This window comes from Cladophialophora psammophila (assembly GCF_000585535.1).
Source record: "Cladophialophora psammophila CBS 110553 chromosome Unknown aczJe-supercont1.11, whole genome shotgun sequence".
Classification (NCBI taxonomy): domain Eukaryota; kingdom Fungi; phylum Ascomycota; class Eurotiomycetes; order Chaetothyriales; family Herpotrichiellaceae; genus Cladophialophora; species Cladophialophora psammophila.
Genome location: NW_006912932.1, coordinates 804,592 through 827,384, shown reverse-complemented (window position 1 = coordinate 827,384; position 22,793 = coordinate 804,592). Strand labels below are relative to the sequence as shown.

General features: G+C 52.8%; 9 protein-coding genes across 9 annotated transcripts; 3 read left to right on the top strand and 6 right to left on the bottom strand.

Moving 5' to 3' along the window:
* Positions 1-371: 371 nt before the first annotated feature.
* Positions 372-2,169, bottom strand: A1O5_07516 (uncharacterized protein; the record flags this gene model as incomplete). The annotated part of the gene is made up of 2 exons (XM_007748105.1): positions 372-914; positions 967-2,169. 2 exons carry the CDS (start codon positions 2,167-2,169, stop codon positions 372-374), a joined length of 1,746 nt encoding a protein of 581 aa, XP_007746295.1.
* Positions 2,170-2,612: 443 nt separating this feature from the next.
* A1O5_07515 (uncharacterized protein) lies at positions 2,613-3,395 on the bottom strand (the record flags this gene model as incomplete). Its single annotated transcript, XM_007748104.1, has 1 exon — positions 2,613-3,395. The coding sequence occupies one exon, from the start codon at positions 3,393-3,395 to the stop codon at positions 2,613-2,615; it is 783 nt and encodes a 260-aa protein (XP_007746294.1).
* A 1,982-nt stretch (positions 3,396-5,377) lies between these two features.
* On the top strand, positions 5,378-6,538 carry A1O5_07514 (uncharacterized protein). Its single transcript, XM_007748103.1, has one exon. It carries the CDS (start codon positions 5,511-5,513, stop codon positions 6,015-6,017), a length of 507 nt encoding a protein of 168 aa, XP_007746293.1. The 5' UTR covers positions 5,378-5,510; the 3' UTR covers positions 6,018-6,538.
* Positions 6,539-6,790: 252 nt separating this feature from the next.
* A1O5_07513 (uncharacterized protein) lies at positions 6,791-7,648 on the bottom strand (the record flags this gene model as incomplete). Its single annotated transcript, XM_007748102.1, has 2 exons — positions 6,791-7,245; positions 7,312-7,648. 2 exons carry the CDS (start codon positions 7,646-7,648, stop codon positions 6,791-6,793), a joined length of 792 nt encoding a protein of 263 aa, XP_007746292.1.
* A 2,078-nt stretch (positions 7,649-9,726) lies between these two features.
* Positions 9,727-10,754, top strand: A1O5_07512 (60S ribosomal protein L5; the record flags this gene model as incomplete). Its single annotated transcript, XM_007748101.1, has 3 exons — positions 9,727-9,743; positions 9,811-9,874; positions 9,933-10,754. The coding sequence occupies 3 exons, from the start codon at positions 9,727-9,729 to the stop codon at positions 10,752-10,754; spliced, it is 903 nt and encodes a 300-aa protein (XP_007746291.1).
* Positions 10,755-12,413: 1,659 nt separating this feature from the next.
* Positions 12,414-16,371, top strand: A1O5_07511 (uncharacterized protein; the record flags this gene model as incomplete). Its single annotated transcript, XM_007748100.1, has 2 exons — positions 12,414-15,672; positions 15,728-16,371. The coding sequence occupies 2 exons, from the start codon at positions 12,414-12,416 to the stop codon at positions 16,369-16,371; spliced, it is 3,903 nt and encodes a 1,300-aa protein (XP_007746290.1).
* A 1,287-nt stretch (positions 16,372-17,658) lies between these two features.
* On the bottom strand, positions 17,659-18,998 carry A1O5_07510 (uncharacterized protein; the record flags this gene model as incomplete). Its single annotated transcript, XM_007748099.1, has 3 exons — positions 17,659-18,418; positions 18,479-18,860; positions 18,941-18,998. 3 exons carry the CDS (start codon positions 18,996-18,998, stop codon positions 17,659-17,661), a joined length of 1,200 nt encoding a protein of 399 aa, XP_007746289.1.
* A 725-nt stretch (positions 18,999-19,723) lies between these two features.
* On the bottom strand, positions 19,724-20,347 carry A1O5_07509 (uncharacterized protein; the record flags this gene model as incomplete). The annotated part of the gene is made up of 1 exon (XM_007748098.1): positions 19,724-20,347. One exon carries the CDS (start codon positions 20,345-20,347, stop codon positions 19,724-19,726), a length of 624 nt encoding a protein of 207 aa, XP_007746288.1.
* Positions 20,348-21,400: 1,053 nt separating this feature from the next.
* On the bottom strand, positions 21,401-22,504 carry A1O5_07508 (uncharacterized protein; the record flags this gene model as incomplete). The annotated part of the gene is made up of 1 exon (XM_007748097.1): positions 21,401-22,504. One exon carries the CDS (start codon positions 22,502-22,504, stop codon positions 21,401-21,403), a length of 1,104 nt encoding a protein of 367 aa, XP_007746287.1.
* Positions 22,505-22,793: the final 289 nt, after the last annotated feature.

The window sequence follows — 22,793 nt, the reverse complement described above, 5'->3', positions numbered from 1 at the left end:
TGGATGATCATAGGCTATGTAGGATAATGATTGCATCTCCATTGATCTGGTTACAGGGGCAGATATAGTTCAATGAGAGGTATTGAGCATTCTTCCGTCGTCGTGTCCTTGCTCCCGACTTAAGCGCCCACGCCGTGACTTGATCAAATAGCGAGCAGTTTCAGACGCATTGTCTGCAGAAAATATACAACTAAATCTCTTGGGGCGCCATTGTCCGTTTTGTTAATATCTACTTAGCTTCTTGGTGCAGCGACGAGGACCCATTGAACTTTTCACCACGCGGAGCGCAACTCAAAATCTCCTAGAACTCCTGGCAAAGATGCCAGAAGCTGCTGGTGAAACCAATGGCGTGGGCTGAGGCCCCTGGGGGACTACAATATGCCATCCATAACCAGAGGCTTGCAGCCTTTCTTGGTCCACCGAAGCTTGACCCGTTCAGCGTCCACCATCTTCAACGTCACCTCGACCCTCGCCTCGTTTACGATCTGCAGTATCCTCGCTCTGGCTGCCTGCGCACTCTCACCGGCCTCCAGGACCAACTCGACCCTCGAGCCGTCGGCAAATAAACTGAAGATGACCCGGGTGAACTCGACCTGGGAGAATTTCTTGCCTGGGCAGACTCTGGGACCCGCGTTCCAGGGCACGAACGAACCATCGGCAGGTTGAAACAACATTGATGAGTCACCGTCGGCGCTCTTCTTTCCCCCCTTGGGCGCAATCCATCTATCAGGCCGGAAATTCGTGGGGTCCGGACCCCAGTAGTCTGGGTGAGTGTGAAGGGCGGCAAAGTTCAACGTAACCGATGTCTTTGGTGGCAAGATGTATTCTTTTCCCTGAATGCTGAGTCGTTGTGCAGCATCTCCTGTGTAGCGAGGCATCATCACGACAGGCCCGTAAAGCCGGACCGTCTCATACTATTACCGTTGCGTCAGCGGTGCCGGGGCTCAGAAACGATGGGTTTCTTACCATGAGCGCTAGGCATCTCTCCAGCTTGGGGAAAGTCTCCTCGTAATACCACATGCCTGACGGGTCGTCTTTTCGAACTTGATCAATCTCTTCAGCGATCCAGGTCTGCCATTCGGGATAAACAGCCATTAGGGTGAGGGCGAAATGGAGGGTGGCGGCTGTGGTATCGTGGCCAGCCAGGTTATAAATAAAGAGGTTCCCATATACCTCTTCATCTGAAAGCCCTGCTGCAGCAGCTGCAGCGGGATCTTTTGTTGTCCGGGCTACCTCATTCGACTGTTCGGAAGCTCTGACCAACGCACTCATAAGATTATGCCTTGTCAGGTCGCCCTGTTCAAATGCCGTCTTCTCCCTTGCAAGCATCTCACTCATATATCTCTTGAAATCTTCGTACGCGACGGACAGTTTTTGCATGTTGCCAAAGAACAACCAATCCGGAACCCCTGCTTTCTTCATAACGCTCAAAAGAACAAGCTGGATAATGTTTGCAAGCAACATTCGCAGGCTCTCTCGATAACCTAGTTGTGTGCGTGCTTGATTCTCGCCGCCTGAGAGCTTCGTGTCAACAAAGCTACTGTGTATGCCGAAGCCAGCGCCGCATAAGACGTTTAGGGCAACGGCATGAACGTCAGGTTGGGTGCTTGTGATATAATCTTTCTCGGACCAAACTTTCAGCATCTGGTCAGCCTGCTCTGCGGTTTCTCGCCAGACCAAGGCACTGTTCTGTTCGTTGAAGGGCGGAACTGTTATTTTGCGATGGCGATCCCATACCCTGCCATTGACAGTATCAAGGTTGGGCCCGTAGATGTTCAGCATGCCGTACATAGCCGGGTCTTTAATGAAATCATTGCGCCGCCGCATTACATCCTCAGTGGCAGTGGGGTCCGCAAGATAAATCTCATTCGTGCCGGGAGAGACAATAGTGAATGCCTCGCCATACTTTGCATGCACTGAGTATCTTTGGTAGAAAGTCCAACCGACTTCTGCCCTGCTGGCCCATTCACCCAGTCCCCAAGGCAGTGAGCTGATGATGGGTATGAGACGATCCTTTGTGAACATCCATAAAGGGCTTGCTGGGTTGACGGGAGTGATAAGAATCGGCAACCCGATCTTCTTTGCTTCGATGTAGTTGGTCGTGAATCGAATCAGGGTCCAGATTAGATAAGCCAACACCAAGGACCAGAACGCGTAAATGAGAAACATCCTGGGCGAATGAATAATGGAAGTTAGAAAGGCAGGAAGAAACGACCGTGAAGTGAGTGAGAAAGGGGGGGATCCGATGTAAAGACGTGAGATGTGTGGGATTCAGGAGTGGAGCCTTCAGGCCTTCTGTTTCCCATCGTTCATTGGCTGCCTTGTCATGGCCCCCATTCGGCGGGACTCCGCAACGTGCTTACCTAAGCCTGAACCTCTATCATAACCGTTATGGTCATTAGCAGGGCGGAACTCGAAGTCGGAGGCTTGACATTGCGCGAGACAAGTTCCCCTCTGACATCTCCTGGAAGGCGAGCTAGTGCTTGTGTGGTGGCGTCACAAACCCTCCCTCACTTGAAGCCACAGGCCAGGCCTACTTGTTCATTGATATAACCGCCATGCAATCAATGTGCCTCCTCAGAAGGTTCATTTTGTCACCCATACATCTCGCCTCAAGCGTCAGGGACTTTGACTCCGGTGAGCTCTTCCAATTGGCTGGTAAGGTTTTGCTGGATAGCCTCGTTGGTTGCTTCCCTCTTCGGCGATCTTATCTTAGAGTGATACCAATACTTGCCTGAGGCATCCTTGGCCTCACCTGTCCCTTCCGCAAGCATCACGTAGGTTTCAACCGCAGCATTGATGTCTCCCGGGGCTCCAGCACCGCCCATCTTGGTAGCTACCCAGCCTGGATCCAAGGAGTTACTCTTCACATTAGGCCATCTCCTTGCGAAAAAGCAGGACAGCAGGATATCATGGAACTTAGTATCCGAGTATGCTTGGAAATCTCTGAAACCTCCTTCTCCACGCTCTTGCCATGTGATGTCTTTGCACGTAGGGTCGCCACCACTGTGGAGGCCGGACGACACGAACACGAGCCGTTTAGGTTTGGGATCGATCAGGCAGGTGAGGATGTAAGGGCTTAAAGTGTTGACTGCAAAAATGCTTGGCCAACCTTCTTTGGTCCTGCGGTAGGGACCTGTGTAAAGACCAGCATTATGGATTACTGCGTCAAATGCTCCCAGCTTGTTGATGTCTTGGGCCATCTCTTTGGTCTGTGAGATGTCGGAGAGATCGGCGACAACGCATGTCTCGGCGCCAGCGCAGGCGGCCCTCGCATCTTGGGCTCGTTGATCGTTCCTCGCATGCAGGACCACGGAATGCCCTCTCTGGACCAGAGCACGGGCGGCGAGAGAGCCCAGCCCGTCTGATGAGCCTGTAATGAGTATGCGAGCCATGAAAGTGATGGCCAGGACTTTCCTACCGCAGAGACCAGAGACGATTGAGATGGTGACGAGCATCAATGGAACGGAGTCGAGCGCCGTCAAGGGCACAGCCTTGTGTACGTAGAGACATTACGTCATTGGAGTATCTTACGGCGAAGCATTCGACAGCAGGATGCACATGCACCGTACTGGGGCAAAGACTGGGTAAGGAGCAACAGGTGACAAGCCTTGCAAGCCTCACCAACCTCATCATCAACACCTTCCTTCCCTCTCCTTAGGGTGTCTTTGTCATTCAGCGTTCTATTCAGAATCATGCACATGTGGCTTCGATCCCATTCTTCTCACCTCGGCCTTTTCTCCCCCATCCCTATGCCCCCTTTCACCTGGACGACTTGTTGACGTCTGACCAGTCCGACATCTCCCGCAGGCAACACAAACAATGCCTGGCCATCTTCTCTCCTTGCTTGGTCCCTCCGCAGAGCCCTTGACAAGATGGCCCTTGCTTTTTCTGGGAGCTTTCGTTTGCTAGGGGTCGTGCAGTCTCTACACCCTCTGATTTCCCCCTCTCCTCGTCAGTGGGCGGTCCAGCTGTCAACCTCCTCTCGTCTTCTCTACCCTGAATTGTCTCTCGCAGACAGATAACGTCCTTCTTTGCTGTTTTCGAATCGGCCTCCTCAGATGAGGCCAATCACCAATTTGAGCCATGATCTCGGGGACATTGAACTTCTTCAGCTAGTCTATTTTGGCCAACAAGGCATTCAAGTATCTCCTGCGCTTTCTCTGCTCTGTTTCACTCACATTTTAATATACCAAGTCTATTTCGACCTAGGAATCCTGCTCGTCGTGCAACTTGGCTGCTTTAAGCACTTACAGCTAACAATGGTTGATCTATCGCTGCGAACTTCTGTTGTCATGTGGAAGACTGTCAAGTCAACCCGCTACGGATACATTATCTTTCAAAGCATGAAATGCTCCTCCCTTGCAGACAGTTTGTTGTTGTCAACACGGCAATACTTTCTCGTTCTCGTCCTGTCACTTGTGACACCATACATGCCACAAGTGCCATTGCTGCGCCCCAATGACTCGAGCTTCTTATGTTATGCTAGCACGGACCCCGTCCAGTCCATACCAAACTCTGCACCCCAGACCAGCCGCCCATCGAGCTTCCGTTGTTGCCTCGCCCTCTTTTTAAGATTGGCACTCCGGCCCTGGTAAGGTAATTGTCCCTTCTCTGCTTGCCGCCTGCGATCTAAACACCTCCTCTAAAGGAGAAGGCACAGTGGTTCTGATTGATCACAGCCTCCACAACCCACCTCGGCAGAAATTTCTATATATTCATTATCGAGAACGCAGAAACACAGCCGCCACGGCAAAACAAAGGACGATCGACAGCATCGAAGCTAGGGGTTCCGACTCAACATTGTCAATTCATCCAATCCCATCCCTTTTTCCGAGACAGCGGGTAGTTAGTCGTTGACGACTGTTTATTGATCTACGATTTCACGGGATAGCTCGATACCCTACACAAAAACAGTAGCACCTGTTCGTGAGCCTACTAAATAGTGCTGCTGGCCTTGGGGATCTCATCGTCTTGCTTCCATCTGGGTCATCATTTCGTCATGTCTACTGAGCGATCATTGCCTACGACCATGACGGAGGAGGTATCTGGATGGTGGCCTTCTGAAAGGAGTGCTAAATCTCGATTTAAGGCACTCCTTAGTCGCACAAATCTGGAGAGGTTCACGAGACAACACAAAGCTGAAGCCTCGGCCGTTCCTCCCAGTCTCCTTCAATCTGTGCATTCAGGACAGGGTGCTTCAACTCCAGTGACGGCTTATATGAAACAAGCCACTAGCGACACCATTTATTCAAGTCCAACCCTTCGGACATCGCAGCAACTCGAGAGGCAGGTCCAGCCACTGAAGACTCAGAAAAGCCTGACAAGTATGTGCCAAACATACCCACGACCAGACATCGAGCCATTAGTCCATGACGAGCCGGTGCCCCCTACACCTCCACCCTCGAAGGTGTACAGGAAGATTTCTCGGAACGTGTCGAGGTCGACCATGAATTCATCAGTCCACACGTTGAACAGCGCTGATCCTCTGACTGAGCCATCCACTTCAGATGACCGCTCAATCGACACCCCTCACACAAGTTTCTCGAGCGACGCAAGTTCCCATTCGTATGCTGCCAGGCCCTCTTTTGCGGATACGGACAGCTGTGAAGTCCCAATACCCAGCGACCTGCGGACAGCAATATCCACCCCGACTCCCGATGATTCCAGAGTCTTGTGCACGTACATACCAGCTCCAAAGAAGAATACCAGATATTTGCCAAGTCTTACCACAGCGTTGGATCCAGTGCCTGGCGCGACCAGGCATGATCTATTTGTGCAGAAGCCCTTACCACCCGTACCTGCGCCCCAGCCCCAGCATGGCAGCAACGACAGACGCATCTCCACCATCGCCCCCTTGCCGGAACCGGGACACATCAGGAAGACATCGGCTCGGTATCGCTGTGAACCTCCTCAAGACGCCACTACTAGCCGATCTGCCACGCCAACGTCGCCTTCTTCGAGACCGTCCAGCAGCAGAAGCAAAAGCTCTTCATGCACACAAGATCTCGTGGTAGACGGGGGTCGGAGGAGGGCTGCATCATATAGTCTCTTCCCGCGAACCCCTTCGACGGGGCAACAAAGGCTGCCCTCAAATGGTGGCATACCTTCGCCTAGACAAACCACTATAGCCACCACCGTAGCTTTACCGAACCAGTGCAGTCTGCGATCCCCGAGGACACCTACAAACGGGGAGACACAGGACTTGACACGTCCTCGACCACCACCGCTGCCACCGTCGCGAGACCCAAGGAGACACGGCAAAGTCCTATCCACCGACACGGCCGCCGCGGCCGCTGCGGTCATCACGACTGGACAGCCGCCCGCCTCATACATCTCATCTGCGGAAGACGAAGGCAACCCTCGACCGCCGTCGAGACTGGCAAAGACCTCACCATGTCAAACCGTCCTTCAGAGGCAGAAGAGCATGCCTTGCCTGGTCCGTCCCCGAACCCCATCATCGGGACCTCCTCCTACCGACCCCCTTCCAGCATTACCAACAGTGGCCTCGAGGTGTCTACCGCCGCCTTTTAAGATTCCACCGCGGAAGATGAATTCATGACTGTCGACATGTATAGCGACGTCGAGGGGGGGATATAAACAGAGAAGACGTTAGGTGGTTTCAATCTTATTTCTGGTCGTCTCTACGACGACCTCGATGCATCAACTTGTGATGCCTATGATTGGCACCAGCAATGCAATGCAATTTCCTTTCGCTTCCCTCTTGACGCCAGGGTCCAGCTCCCAATGCAGTATCGTCATTCATTCAATTCAATTCATGCATGCCTATTTACTCAGGCAGAGGCAAGTCCTTCAGATATGGCCAGCCGGTTTCCTCCTCTGGCTTCTCTGGCTCCATCCCAATGCATCGTCTCAAGCACCTCACCTCCCCTTGCAACGCGGCGATGATGGTGTACTCTTCGCACCACTCATCGGTTCTCAATCGGTGCGCCGTCCTAATCATCTCACACACCTTGACTGTTTGCGCGTACCAGTGATCCCTATCAAGGCGTGACTGTAAGTGGTCGTCCTTCTCCTGCTGCAAGAGGTCGTTGTAATGTCTGCGTTGTCGCAAGAATCGACCCTCGATGTCGCCGCAGTAGTTTCGTATTTGTTCGACCGCAGTCCCCATTGCTTCTTCGTACATGCCGATCAAGGTTGTGTTCTCCTTTTGTTCGTGCTTGTAGAGTTCGACGAGGTGTTTCTGCTTCGCGAGTTCCAGTTCCAGTTCGCGGATCTTCGCTTCTGCAAAGCGCAGAGAAGTCAGCAAAGTACTCACGTGAAAACCCGAATACGGTAGGCTAAACTTACTGTCATTTTCTGGCTGGGCCGACCCGCCATCTGTAAGCGCTCCATTTGCGCGTTTCGCGACTTCCTCTGCATTACGTGTGATGGAATTGACTTTGTCGCGGTTGCTTCTCAATAGGGCTCCCAACTCTTGAATTTGGTTGAAGAGATGATTCAGGTCTTGCTGATGTCCGACCGGTAGAGGAGGCATGTATCCTGCAGCTCCTGCCGCACCCGACCCAGGGCCGATGCCATTGCTGCCGTTGACAGAGGAAGGAGCGGTGGGAGAGGCGGATGACACGCGGTTGCCAGGTGGGGGAAGAGAGGTATCGAGAGAAGGAAACGCGTTTGGGGAAGACATGTCGCCGTAGGGACTGTAGGGACTGTAACCACGGATGTTGAGGTAGATTGAGTCTGGTTCAGGGTCAGGTTCTTCTTCGACGACCGATGACTCGCTGTCGAGGTGATCTTGGAGGATCTGGCTCAGTTCATTCGGATCGATGAGCTGTGCGTCTGTGAACTGGCGGAGACCTTCATCGTCTTCCTCACTTTTTTGACTTGGCTCACTGACTGATTGGCGTCGAGAGCCAGCCGGAGAACGAAGAAAAGCGGCTGTGTACCCCGATGGAGTATTTGGAGTGTTGAGAAGGGTGAAGCTACGGCGATGCCTTCTGAGGGCAGGGAGATCGCTGGTTGTCGGTCGGACGCGGTGTGCTGGTGGTGGTGGTGGTGGTGGTGGTGGTGGTGGTGATGGTAAAGCTGGAATGAGACAACGGTCAGAGACGTGTGAAACTCCAGGACGTGGACGAGGCTCATCGGAAAACGGAGTTTCTATTATTCCGGTGACTAGGGCCATGGGATCTGCACGGCTCGGCCCGACAATCAGCCCGAGCCGATTGGAACTCGGCTAACTTACCACCACGGGAAGAAGAGGGAGAAGACATTGTCGCTTGTTGCACTTGTCTACAACGTCGACCAGGTTTACGACAGAAACAAAAGCGATTTTGAAGTGAGCTGGGCGACCAGTTCCGAATGCATGCCAAGAAATCACACCCTGACATTCACTGTCGCCATATCTATGGTTTTACACCGGCGGCCAACAAAATGACAATAACTTCTCACCTAACCTGAGATTTTTTGCCCTGGTTTCCGTCAACTCCTTTGTGCAAGGCAGCCTTCTTACAACCAGTCAATGAAACCAACATCTTGAATCCTGATCTTTGCGCTTCCTCCATTCAAATCAGAAAGGATGGCCTCTCAACTGCTACCCTACCGAAATCCACAGATCTCAGTGATCCGCAATGATGAGATGTCCTATCCAACATATTGGGACACAAATTGGTCCGAAGAGTATGCAATGGATGGATAGGGGCATTGGTATGAGGCCATGGACAATATTTGGACTTAATCTGCTGCAGTCAACAATGCTTGAATAGGTGAGAGGTTTGTATTTCTTACTTCTGATATCTCTCTATATTTCTATGCAATGTGATTGGAGAAATAGAGAGACTTTGCCCGCCAGATGAAGCATTGATACCTTTGACTGCATGAACCTAGTCTTGAATCTAGCGATTGGCTTCACCAAGGGTGCAGTAGAACATAGATGCTCCTTGTCGTCTGGTCAAACTGCCAAAGAAGTATATCTTGTGTCAATGACGCCTTAAGTTCGAGCCTTAAGCAGCAGCCAAACCCTCTCTTCACTATGCTTCCCATCCACCGTGAAAATTCTCCTCAACCCGAATTTCCAGTTCAGGAAACCTATCTTACTGCTACATTTCAACCACGCTCAATTGTGAATGAAGACGCAAGCCCAGAGACTCCGCCAGCCTAAGCAGAAGAACTTCTGGAAGCAAGTCTTTGCCAGGAGATTGTTTTGTAGAGAGTCAATCTGGGCTACATTTGGCGCTTCCTGGAGATGCCGTACCCAAATATCCGTGATGTCGTAGCTGCTGCGTATATCGAATTTTCTGACGGAAATCTAGGAAGTTTCCACCTTTATTATTTCGAGCTCGGAATTGGCGCAGGTAAAGGCCGGGAGGATTTGATGAATGTTAAGCCCACCCAAAGTGTATCTGGCACGCCGAGATCGTGGTGGTGAAACTTGAAGGTAAACAAGGCTGAGCAAGGCTGAGCTAAAATGGACCCCCACCACCCAAGAATTCTGGTTTGAGCGCCTCGTTTGAAAATCTTGGCGCTGCACACATTTCCATCTTCAAGGCGCTCAATTCATCGCTCTTCGGTTTATCATCCAGCCCAGCTCACTTTCGATTCCTGCATTGCATTGCGAGACTTCTGAAAAGTCTCTGCCCAGAAAACGACCAAGATGTATGAGAGAATCCCTGCATGTTGCTGCGGAATTGGGTCTGCAGCGCAAAATGCTGATTCGAGGATTTTCATAGTGAACCAAATTGATTCTTGGACGTCTTGAACTCGGCAGCCATGCCTTTCACCAAGCTGTAAGTGCAAGGTTTCGGGGTTTGTGCTACAAGGTCGAGCTTTGGAGCTGACGGGCCCCTATGACAGTGTCAAGAACTCCCCCTACTACTCTCGCTACCAGACCAAGTACAAGCGTAGACGAGCTGGCAAGGTATGGTGACGAAACTGCGCCCCCTTGTTACAGGCCGCTTACTGAAGGCTGGAATTAGACCGACTACTATGCTCGCAAGCGCTTGATCTCTCAGGCCAAGAACAAGTACAACGCCCCCAAGTACCGCCTTGTCGTTCGCTTCACAAACCGCGACATCATCTGCCAATTGGTCACCGCGGAAATCACCGGTGACAAGGTCTTTGTTGCGGCCTACTCGCACGAACTCAAGAGATACGGTATCAACAATGGCTTGACCAATTGGTCTGCCGCCTACGCTACTGGATTGCTGTTGGCTCGCCGCGCTCTCAAGAAGTTGGATTTGGACGAGCAGTTTACCGGCGTGGAAGAGCCAGATGGAGAATACAAACTCACCGAGGCCGCTGAGGAGGATGGAGAGGAACGTCGTCCCTTCAAATGCTTCCTTGATGTGGGGTTGCATCGTACCTCTACTGGCGCTCGCGTTTTCGGTGCCATGAAAGGAGCTTCTGACGGTGGGTTGTACGTTCCCCACAATGAGAAGCGATTCCCGGGTTACGACCAGGAGAGCAAGGACTTGGACAGCGACGTCCTGCGCAAGTACATCTTCGGCGGCCACGTCGCGGAGTACATGGAGACTCTTGCTGATGACGATGAAGAGCGCTACAAGTCTCAATTCGTCAAGTACATTGAAGCCGAGGTCGAGGCGGATGGACTTGAGGAGATGTACTCTGAGGCCCATGCTGCCATTCGTGAAGATCCTTTCAAGAAGGATGAGGAGGAAGGCGACAAGAAGTCCAAGGAAGAGTGGAAGGCCGAAGGCAAGAAATACAAAGTGGCCAAGATGTCCAAGGAGGAGAAGGACCGCCGGATCAAGGAGAAGATTGCGGCTCTTGCTTCTTGAGCGCATTGATCGAAGCATTGATGGGATCTCAGCGAAAAGGAGTTAGTTCGGCAGCGCTGAGATGGGCCCATGGGGGTGTTGGCGATTGAACCATAGGATTCGAGACCGCGATGTGTCCCTGGCCCTGAAGACTCGGCCTGGATCTTAGGGCATTCATGCTTTCCGTATGGGGTTCCGTCCTTGGAACTCCGATGCCTGGCTTGCTAGAAGAGATCCGGGATGAGGAGAATGTAGTCATGATCACAAGAACGTCGATCAAAGTTATCGACATCCACACCAATCTGCCGCCGAGTTTGATGCGGAATGGTCGAGACGTGCCAAAAAATCCAAAAATTTGCCATACGTAGCCATACGTACATAATGAGCGACGAGCCTTCAGTCCCCACAGTCCCGACGCTATCTGACATAAGATGCTGACCTCGACCAGCCACGGGTGAGCCGCCTCTGAGTGCCTGTGAGCCCACCCTTACTGTGCCTGTGGGTTTACGAGCTCCTTGCCTCTTCCTTCAGAGGCTCTTGGGGCCGCCCTCGCAAGGCCTTCCACTGGAAACAGGTCTAAGCAGAATGCCCAAGAATGTCCAACTAAGCAATCCGGCAAGCAAGGGTAAGGGGGCCGTCTGCCAGGCACCATGGCAGTGACAGGGAGCGTGTCCAGTAACCGTGCCAGTGGCACTGTGGGTGTATGTCATCAAACACTCATCACATTGCAGAGGTATTTGAGTACAGCTGAGAGATATATTGCAGGTTTGGTCAAATTTTTTTTTTCCTCTGCGCCCCGTGAACTCGTTGGTGTTTTCCTCTTTTTCCGGCTGTGTCACGCGTGCAGCGGGCTTTTAGGAGGCTGCACCATTAATAACGGAAGAGACGAGAAGCGTCGGCTGGAGATTCTCAAAGAGACGACGCCAGGGAGGGACGGTTCCGTGACGACGGTTTCCGAAATTCCCACGATCTGCCCGACATTCCGCCTCTTTGCTCGACCGAGGCAAGTGTTTCCATTCCATCTTCGTTCTCGAGGGGGAATATCATTGTTTTCCGCCGTTGAACCCCTGTATGGAGGGGTGGTGACGATGACCGTATGAAAGGGAGGCCAGAAGCTGCAAGTCAGTCAGAGTGTCAGTGGGTGACTGTGGTGAAAGTGGTATCTGCTGTCTGCGGGTGTCAGTGGTCCACTTCCCTAGATTCCCCTCCTGTTGCTCCCATTTCAGGGACTCCACCTCCTGCTCCTCTGCCGCCTTCAGCTATTATTACCGATCCTGGGCACTTGTCGACGCATTGAACCTTTGGCCGCAGCGCCCATCACGGCAACACACGCCCCAGGGCACGCCCCAGGGCCTCCCAGTGACCTTATCGAGTTACCACGCTGGGCTGGGCCTTTCCAGTGGCGGTCGAATCCTACCACAAGATCCCAAAGCCCAGACTTCAGTCGATCACGATTCCTGGCCAACAACAATAGCCGCATTGCTTTCCCTGCTCATCTGCACCTTTAACCCCGCCGACCACCTGCGCAGTCTATCATCGCTCGTCATCCAGCTCCCCCAAGTTTACACCCAACCTTCCTTTCCACAGATGCCCTCGGTCTAGTCTATACGTCTTCGTTGGAGCCAAGTGCCAGATTCTGATCCTCGAGGCGCCTGTATAAAACCTCATACCTCAGACACAATGGCTGCGGCCACCGAAAGTGGTCTCGATGTCGACTGGCTGCTGCATTCCAAGAAAGGTGTGGTCCCACAATGTCGGCCCTCAGTCGCGCCTGCTTCTACTTCTTCTTCTGATTACCGACATGTGAAGAGAGGGAAAGCACTAACCATCGCATCAGATCTGGCTCATTCGACGGGAGAGAGGAATGGCAAGAAACAAGATTCACAGTCCTCCACAACACCTCGAGTCAATCATCGCGAGTCTACACTGGCACAGCCTCAACCCGATCACACGCCACTCAAAGAATCGCAAAATCGAGCAGTGCCTCCAGCATCCCAGCAGCAGAAGCCTGCAGCGACTGTCAACGGCAAGGAGAACCGCGCACAGTCTGCGACGCAGAAGACGTCTCCGACTATCTCCCCGTCCGCCCAAAGCCAATCCCCCAGGCCTACGATGTCGAGAGGCCAAAGCACGGAGGAGAATAAAAAAGGCCTAAAGCCAGGAACCCCAAAGAAAGAGGGCAGGAGGAGTTCTTGGATTGCAAGTTTCAGCTCGAAGTTCTCTTCTGCAAATTCACCCACACCGTCGCGGAGTTCGAGCATTGACGTGCAACAAGCGAACAATACCGTAACGGCATCTCCTCAGCCGAGCCCCAAAATCGAGTTAACGAATCCTTTCGAAAAGAATCGATCAGCTAAAGATGGGCAGAAAGAGACCAAGAAAGAAGAATCAAAACCTACTGTTGTCACCCACACTGCCCCTCGAAGACCTTCGGTCCTTGTTGCCGCCGGAAAAGAAACTAAGCTAGAACATCCCGGGTTTCTGTCCAGTGCCCTGCGGAGGCTGTCTTCCTCGTCCAACACCACCATGGGCAAAGGCGCAACCAGTGGAGCAATCTGCCCGAGAAGGGTTTTGAACGTCGATCCCAACCGTGAACGGATCAAGATCCGCGAGTTTGACCAGAACAAGCTCAAGAGAGTGGCATTTTGCGTAGACGTAGAGATCGCTGGATTTGCTTCTCAGGCCGACGAAGACCCAGAGCTGTACCATCGCCCAGCGGCGACAAACGTACAGAAGCAGACTATCTCTACAACCGACAAGCAAGTGACCAGCAATAAGGACTCGAAAGATGCTAGGATGAAGGAAAAAGGCGAGGGCGCGGCGTTGAAAAACCCTTCGCCGGAAACTGAGGAAAAGGAAAAGGAAGAGGTAGAGCAAAGCATACCGCAGCCAGAACCCCAGGCTCAACTGCCAGAGGAGAAAACGGAGGCCAATGATAAGGAGACATCGGAAACGCTGCAAGGTCCCGACCCTCAAGCCGTACCCGGAACACGAAAAAAGGAGAAGAAGAAACGGTCAGAAGCCGAACGAAAAGAACGAAAAGAGCGAAAAAGGCGGCACGCCGAAGCAAATGGTCTCGTACCGTTGGAGTTGACACGGGAAGACGACGATTCGGATTCGAATTCGAGCACCACGCCTCCAGGTGCCTCGACCCCAAGCAGACGACCTGTGGAAGGGGCTGATGGCCGTACGACGGATCCTCTACGGATATACAAACGCTGTTGTCAACTACGTGAAACTACAGTTTTGAGCAGAGTCAAAGAGCAAATATCCAAGCCATCAGCAGCACTGGCAGAAGCCCCCGGGACAGTAGGGGTGATGGATCTCTCTGGGTATCAGATGCAGCTGCAGGATGTCGTGACTTTGGGCGACTGGCTCGCCATCGTCCCCGTCCGCAAACTCGTCTTGGAAAACTGTGGGTTGACTGACGAGGGCGTCCGAGTGATTCTGTCAGGCCTTTCAAGTTGCAAATCCGCAGACCAGGTCCGACAGAACAGAAAATTACCGAAGAGACTCAGCGGGAACAGTGGTAGGGAGCAGGTGGGCGTCATTGAGAAGCTCTCTCTAAAAGACAACCCCGGGATTACCAATCTGGGATGGAGACACATTGGGCTTTTCATGCATATGTCACGGTCGCTCAGGGCCATCGATCTGTCAGGGATCCGATTTCCGAAGTCAGGCGATCTCTCGCGGACAGTCTCAACAACGAGCTCCAACAGCAGTGGACCGAACGACGCGAACCCGAAAACAATGGACCTAGGGGCTCTGATTGTCTACGCATTATCTGAGCGTTTAGGTGACAAACTTGAAGAGCTGATCCTGAGTGACTGTGGCCTTTCGACTGCAAATGTTCGAGACATCGTGGACTGCGCCATTAAATGCAAGATCCGACGGCTGGGGCTCTCAGGCAACGATATAGAGCAGGAAGCTCTCAGTCACCTTGTGCGATATATCAAGTCCGGTCACTGTGAGGGTCTCGATCTTGGAAGCAACGACCTACATGGAATTGCCTACATCCTTGCAGAAGCTGCCGACAGTGATTGCCCCTTATTCGCAATCAGCTTGTCGGATTGCAATCTGACGCCTGGCGATCTCCAGTCGATCTTGATACCCTTTGGGAGATTGAAGAATCTCAAATTTATTGACCTCTCCCGCAACATGGCGTTATTCAACGGTCAGCCCAGCGCCGTCCCGGTCTTCCGAAAGCTACTTCCAAAATTAGCGCCTTTGAAGCGTCTACATCTCTCGGACGTGGGCATGACCTCTGAGCAAGTCATTGCTTTGGCCGAGATCTTGCCGGATTGCCCGTCGATGGCTCATCTCAGCATTTTGGACAATGCTCCTCTTATTCACGCCATGAATTCCAGGGATGCCAGCTCACAAGAGGAGGCTTGCGCGTTCTTCGCCTCCTTGATGACCGCGGTCAGAGTGTCGGAGACTATTGTAGCCGTGGAGATTGAGATGCCCAGCGCAGACAGTAGCGAGGTTGTCAAGGCGCTGGCGTCTCAGGTTGTGGCCTACAGTCTTCGAAACATGGAGCGCACGACTCTGAATGAAGTCGGCGTCAAGCCTGACGACCTTGCCGAGAAGGACGCTCCGGAAGTATTACTCCATCTCGTTGGTCATATGGACGGTTACTCGGCAAACTACGACAAGGACGAGCCCGCTCCGGATGAGGACTACGTGATTGCGTCTACCGGAATAGTCAAAGCTTTGGGTGTCTGTTTGGATCGCAAGGACGGCAACAGTCGGGCACAGTCGAGGAATATCAGTCCTACAGCAAGCGGGACGTCCACGCCGAGGGGACCGATCCGGCAAAGAACGGTGTCCAAGCCCCGGGATGTCAGCTTGGAGCTTTGCGAGAGCGCGAGAAAGATCAGGCGAAGGTTACAGCCTGTCCTGGTCCGAGAAGATCGTGCCGGCAATCATGACAACTATCGTAAGTTAGATCCAGATGATCCCAAGTATATACCATTACTGACTATCGTGTACAGGACGCCTTCTTTTCCTCGACCAGACGCTCCAACGAATGATACAGAGATTTGAGGACGAGTATCCCGAGACCAAAATCACTTCCTTGTCTCCTCCAAATGCAGACGGCATGCCTTCGCCGGATCCATCCATGGAAGAAACTTCTTTGCTATCGGGCTCAGTCGACTCGAATGGAATGATGAAGATGGCAGATGCTGAAGAATACTTCCCAGCCGAACGGGAAGCACAAGACGAATATGCGCTGAAACTATCTCGAACGTCGTCCAACACGTCCCTTGCAGCCAAAGCTTTCACAGACGAAGAAGGCCGTATGCATCGGTTTGGACAGAGCATCCGTAGAGAAGTCCTCAAACCCACGGGCATGGATGATGCTCTACATGGTTCCCATGCAACCGACTCAGACCCACCTCACCTCGCTGCTCTCCGGGAGAAGTTGGAGGAATTCCGTGGAGAGGATATTCGGTACAAGGTGGAGAAGGAAGGAGCAGACAGTGTCGTGCGCGAGCTAGGATTGAATGCACAAGAGCTCCTCATGCTAAGGGAGAAGGACCCCGAGGGGTTCAATGCGTTTCGGGAATCGCAGCTGGCAGCGCAAATCAATGCGGGCTTGCTACCTGTGGATGGGATGAGGAGTGCAAGGGTGTGATCTACCGCCATTTGAGATTTGAGTGATCGTATGCAATGTGGAGGGGAAGCTTGTATCCCGTGTTGGATAGTTGATTGTTTTTGGGCAATATTGCCTTCTGAGCGTTTTGTTTTGAGATCGGTCTGTCTACACCACGACCACGACTACGACTAAGGCGACGACTTTGACGAAGAGGGGTATCTCTCATAGGTACCAGACCTGGCCTACTATGACTTGGAGTAATGATTTTATGTTTAGCAATCCTGGACATGCGGACGACCACCTGTTCTCTGGCCGGACCATGAGAAGGAAGAGAACGAAGACGGAGCAAATGTAAAGCAGATGGGAACGTACCATATAGTACGCAGAGTATACTCCCTTGATCTTGATAAGTTCGAGAGTTCGAAACGAAGACATACATCACACATGTCACAATGTCGCACGTTTGCTTTGAACTGTGAAGGAGCTCCGTCCAGTAACAAATTCATACCAAGTTCCCTCTTTCGATAAAGAGGGGGGCAATCTCTTTGTCTGTTTCCCGTCTCGTCGCTGCCACGGCCACAACCACGCGCCCTTTTTCAAAAATTTTGTTCTCTGGCTGGCTGGCAAACAAGCCGGGGTGATCGTGCCTTCCTGGGTATAATGGCCAGGGAGAGGTTCCCAAATTGTAAAGAAAGAAAGAAAGAAAGAAAGAAAGAAAAAGAGAGAGAGAGAGAGAGAGAGAGAGAGAGAGAGAGAGAGAGAGAGAGAGAGAGAAGGAAGGGGGGGTTGATTGTTGATGCATACTATACTAAATATGTTTGTGATGTGAACACAGGCTACTAATAATAGGTCACAAAGCTACAAAAATCGTCTCGTCTCGTGGTAAGATGGATGGGTTGTATTTCCCGTACATATAGATATCTACTCCGTACTCCCTGATTACCTCTCTCCCCTGGCCTACGTACACGGGTGTTATTTTTTGTCTATATCCCTCCTCATATTGGGTCACATCGCGTCACATCGCGTCATGGATGAATGGACATATAGACGGCTCGACGGATGAATGGTATTTTGTTTTGGAGGTCGTGGGTCGTGGTCATGGTCATGGTCTCGTTCTTGATCTCGTTCTCGTTCGTCATTTTGTCATTTGTCATTAATCATATGTGTTCAGTGCGCCGCCTCATATACCAACCATTAGCCAAGGCAAGTTGAAAGTTTTCCAATCCACCACCGCCGCAGTCAGAACACAGGGTATGGGTATGAGTATGGGTCGACATTTCTTCGCATTGTGGCATTCTTTCGGCGGATTATCCGACGGTCATCTGGTCAACCCCTTTTAGGATGGGCCTGAAGCCGGTCTGTCGTGGTTCGCAGCAACGTCGACAGTGCGTTTCGACTGTCCCAGTTGCGGATCGTCCAAACCTCAACCTCTTTCCCATCCACCACCTTCATGCTGGATTTCAAGGGTTCACCCACAGCAGCTTCTTCGGCCTCGTTGAGCCAGTCGCTCCAGGCCGGAGTCTTGGGAGCCCAGCCGGCTTCTTTGACCCAGTTGCTTGTCCCGGTCACGGCGATCGCCTTCCATAGTGCTTCGGTATACGTCGGCGAATAGTTGTCCACTTGTTGGGCGTTCCGAGGCGGCGTCCCACCGTGAACCTCGATGTGTTCCACCTCCAGTCTCGAGAGATCCCAATGTTGGGCAGGAGGCAACGCAGCGCCGACCCAGTAGAAGATATTGATGAGCATGTAGGAACCTGCAAAGGCCGTCTGGGTCTGGATCTTTGCATTGGCCAGCGAAATAACGCCACCCATGAGTAGCAGTGTCGAAATCAAGGAAAGCCCTCTATAGATCGCTGTGCTTTTCACCGAATAAATGCAACGCTCGCTGGGATTGAAATACAGATATCGCGCAGTTCGTTCTTCGCAACTCACCACAATGAACGCACCTTGAGGGTATTTGATGACGACGTCGCCAGGCGGGGAGTGAGGATCCGGCTTGGGGTCGTTGGGTGTGGGTGACCACTTGTTGGCAATTCCGGTGACGGTGCTCAAGGTTGACAGCAACACAGTCGCAAGCAATGACATTCTGGGAGAAGCAGCGATTCAGCAGGACGCCCCGAGATCCGACAAGTCCCTTCCGACTTACCCATCCTCATAGTATATCGAAAGCCCCAGTAAGGCACCACTCATGACGGCACCCAAAAATGCCAACCAAGCCAATGGGCCAAACCTCTTGATGGACGGTCGAGGCTTATTGTTTTCTCTTACCCGAACGCAATTGACAGTGTTTGGACGCAGCTTGTCACCTCGGTGCAAAGCGTGGGCCACATGGTGGATATCCTCCCCCGTATTGCCTGAGTGGACTCCAATGACTTTGGCACCCGCTGTCGTCTCTAGTTTTTCCGGGCGAGAGGGCCGAATGAAAATCTGAGGCGCAGGGATGAGGCGGGGAACGTAGATGAGGTAGCTCAGGGTGGCAACCTGGGCGATTGTCTCGACGGAACCTTCTCCAAGGATGGCGAGGAAACCTGTTGTGTGCGAGGCACTGCTTAGCCGTCTGCCTGGTGTGTTGTCTCTCCGTCCGAGACCTGATGATGGACTGACTTACCGACGATGTCAAGTTGAAAGCCCTGGTTGTTGCTGATGTACTGATCGATGAACCGCATGCTGGCTCACTCTCGGCAAGGACGACAACAGCACAGCTATATCACAAGGAAGCATCGGCACGGTCGGGTTGTGGCAGCTCAGGTCGCTGAACACAAAACAGAGGCGGCGTCGAAAGGCCCCAAAGCATCAGATGGTAGGAGCCGATAGCAGCAGCATTGTGGCCCCAAAAAAGACAGTACAAATACCGAGTCCTTCTTACCTCTTACCCAGCCACGCAGGCCAGCCTTGTGATCGAGGAAGGAAAAGTGTCTGGCGGGGGGTGGAGGAGAAATTGCTGTTGAGTTAGTTGGTGGCAGGTGTGGAGTGGTTGCTGCAGCCAAGCCGAGAAGCCCAAAGCTGAGGGCCACAAATGGAGAGAATGACATGCCCGTGACAGCTCCGAATGTATGAGAAATGTGCGATGATGGACTGTCAGACCGCCGGATTTCTTGCCATTCGTACACCGACTTTGACCCAACTCGGTCCTCACGGGCCAGACCATTTGCCATGTCCCCAGTGAGCAGGTTCCCATTGGGCGACTAAGTCAACGAGGGCCAAAAAGAATCCGTCTTATGGACGTCCGCCGGTTTGCCATCACACGACCCTCAGTCATCCTCACGAATCATGCGAGCCAAGGACTGTTGGACTGCAGGAAGTGTCCTTTGGCGATCTCGGGGGCTCATATCGTCAGCCTTACCTGGGCGACAAGGCTGACCCGGGTAGGTTGGGCGGCCAGGTGGCCAAGCTATCGATTGAATGATTCTGCCCTGTGTCCAGACCCTCTGGAAGCCAGATCTATACCTCGTAGTATTTGACCTCCATCTCCTATTTCCGCCGAACCTTGCCGACCTTGTCCATCACAGCCTGGGACCCAAAATTCAAAGCAATTGGTCGCGATTATATGCTTGATATCGTCCAAAGTCTGCTCCACAGCCGCGATAAAGATCTCACTTGGCACGACGTTTGCCTCGTCCACACTCACTAACGCAGCCAGGAACTCGCGCTGCAGTGCTTGGTTGTCCTGCTTCTCCGGCTCCCCGGCGGCTAAGGCGAGGTTTTTCTGTTGATCCATTATCAGGTACCTTGTAGAGATGCCGCCGGCGCCGTCTGATGCGGCTTCTGCTTGCCCAATCCACAATCCAGCTGTAGTTGACTGCCAGCCCAGGCTAGCGTGGGTGTCGCGGACGACATTGGGGTCGGTCGTGACCTTTTGGCAAACGAAGTGACCGCCGAGCTGAATCTTGAGGAGCAGGAGAGCGAAGCCACATTGATCTGGCCCGTTTCTATCGGCGTCAATACTCGCAATCTCGATTTCTCGGGTTGGTTCAAGGCAAAATATCCCTTTGGTGAGGATGATGGTGACCTCCATCCCGATCCACGGGTATGCTCACGAGATGAGGCCCCCTATTAACACAGTCGAAACCTGGTCTAGAACCCCACCGATGAGGATCAAGGCAACTGCAACCCTCCTCAATATTAGCTATTCGTACTTCGCCCGAAAACTTCGAACCCACTGAGGTTATTTAGATAGAGACTGAGGATTTCGCAGGTGACTTGCTCCCCTGCTGTGGGTACCTGGAGACAACGGTACTCAGGAGACCCTGTCCGGGTAAGCTGGACTTCAGACTTGCCTTGGCCAACACTCGCCCGGCACCAATCCCAGCCACCAGAAACGACGCGGGGAAGGTGCGGCTGGCAATCAGCTTGATATTTTGGACTTTGCCCGTTAGGACTGGGAGGAGGGAGAGGGTCGAGTTCATGCCATTGATGTTTTGGATTGCTGACTGCTAGTCCCTTCCCCGCGCGTCGGTAGTGAGGTCCCTGGGAAGGACAACAGCTTTGGTGGAACCAAGAATGGCGAGGAAGGTGCGTAAATCGGAAGGATTTCTTCTCACTCCCACTTCCCCTTCTTCTCAGCTTGAATCGTCTGTACGAGAGGCCAAGAGCATGGTTAAAAGACCCGGAGGCTTGAAAACGGCTCCACCGTTGAATAGTATACCTGGCCTCATAGTGCCCAGGGTGATCGAGAGCAATATTCAGGCTTAGGGGCAACCGTTCCAGCCTCATTTCCCAACCACTAGGCTGAGAAGCCCGAAACGGTTTCTTGCGTAGACATAGGGGTCGACACGTGTTCTGGTCGAAGTATGCGATACGGCACCATCGAAACGAGGTCCTGCGCTATTTGAAACGACCACAGTCCTGTCGTTTGGGGGCTTTTCAGCCTTAGGCCTGTATTGTTCGCTCTTGTCACGAGTTCTAGACTTCGTGATGAGGTTCTCTTGGTTATCGGAACATGATCGCACGCCCCGTTCGTCTCTGCTTCGTAAAGATAACTGGCTGACGCCATGAGACGACACATTGTACGACATTCGTTCCATGGCGAGCCTCGTAAGAACCCCCCCCCCCCCCCCGCGGGGACTACTCACGAATGTCTGACTGCCCAGTCATCCGGCAGTCGAAAGTCCGGCGGCAAGACATACTGCCCACGACAATGACCGGGACTTGAGCAGCCGTCGAGGTCGCAACGGCCGTACAAGCGGCAGTAGCATTCGTCGGCGGGCGGGCATGCTAAAGAATTGAGCTGCTTTAGATCAATGTGAGAAGATTCGCCTTGCGGCAGGAATAGGATGTGCCATATATATGACAGGATCCGGCCTGCGATGCGGTCGTCCGGGGGTGCAGCACTCTCTCCCTCATCCAGCAGCCACTGTCGGAGGGCGATATACTCGTCACGGGCGTGGTGCCACATGCGCTCTCGCGAGACAACAAATTGCGCGCAGCATTGCGACCGAATAGCATCCGAGCGACCCAGCAACAACCTCGCAGAGCCTGGATTCACATCTGATCCCCCGCCGCCAAACAAGTCTGCGATCGCACGTGGTAGTGCCCTGTCCGAGACCAAGCGCAAGTTCCACGGCTCGAGCACAGAGCGCGCCAATGTTTCCAGGCTGCCCTGTGCCGGGGTCTCGGAGGGGGAGCAGGTGCTGGCGCTCCAGTCGCAACGCAGGTTGTGGTATCCGAACGGGGCGAGAGCAGCCGATACATTCAAAGCAGTAAGAAGAGCAGCATTGTCGTAATCGGGAGCATCATTATGCCATGCCCATCGGGAGCCATGCACAAAGACGGCGCCAGCCGCGGGGAGGCGGTCGTAGTTGTCGATCAGGAACGTGAGGTATGCCATGGCTTCATGGCCCCTGTTCGCGGGCACTTGGAGTTGCCATGAGGTCATGTCTTGGAGGTCGGTCCTGTACACGCACAGGTGGTAAGAGGCTGCTAGGGCGTCAAGCCATGAACGGTCCTCGGCACCAACTCTTGCCACCACTAGTGCGGGCTTTGCGCTGTCTTCCAAGCCGGGACAGCTGCCACGAGGCTCAGGTAGGGCGGTCGAAGAGGCCTTGTAGTGGATTCTAGACCATGCAAAGGTCTTGGTAGTCGATCCCCAATCATGGTTGGTGTAGATGATCAGGAACAGGACTGCCCAGAATAAGATGGCGTTGACTATGAGGCTCCGCGTCGTCCGTCTCATTGGAAAGATCGTGAAGTATCACGAGGCCAACTTTACACCGTATATCACAGGCAATTGTGAAGGTGGAATAAGAGGAAAGAGAAGGATCCCTGCCGCAGCCGCGACATGCCGGGCGGGTTGCAGAGCGGCACCAGCGGCTTCCTCAAAAGAGGCATTTACTACTCGGCGAGTCGGTCCTAGGAGTACGAGGTAATATGCTCAAAATAAACCAAAACAAAAAAAAAAAAAAAAACCGAAAAAAACAACCAACAACTCCGTTATGGCAATTGCAAAGTCTCAATTGACTCCC

Bases quoted from the DNA above. Each gene is read 5' to 3' on its own strand.
- A1O5_07514 (XM_007748103.1), top strand. From the start codon at position 5,511: ATGACCGCTCAATCGACACCCCTCACACAAGTTTCTCGAGCGACGCAA.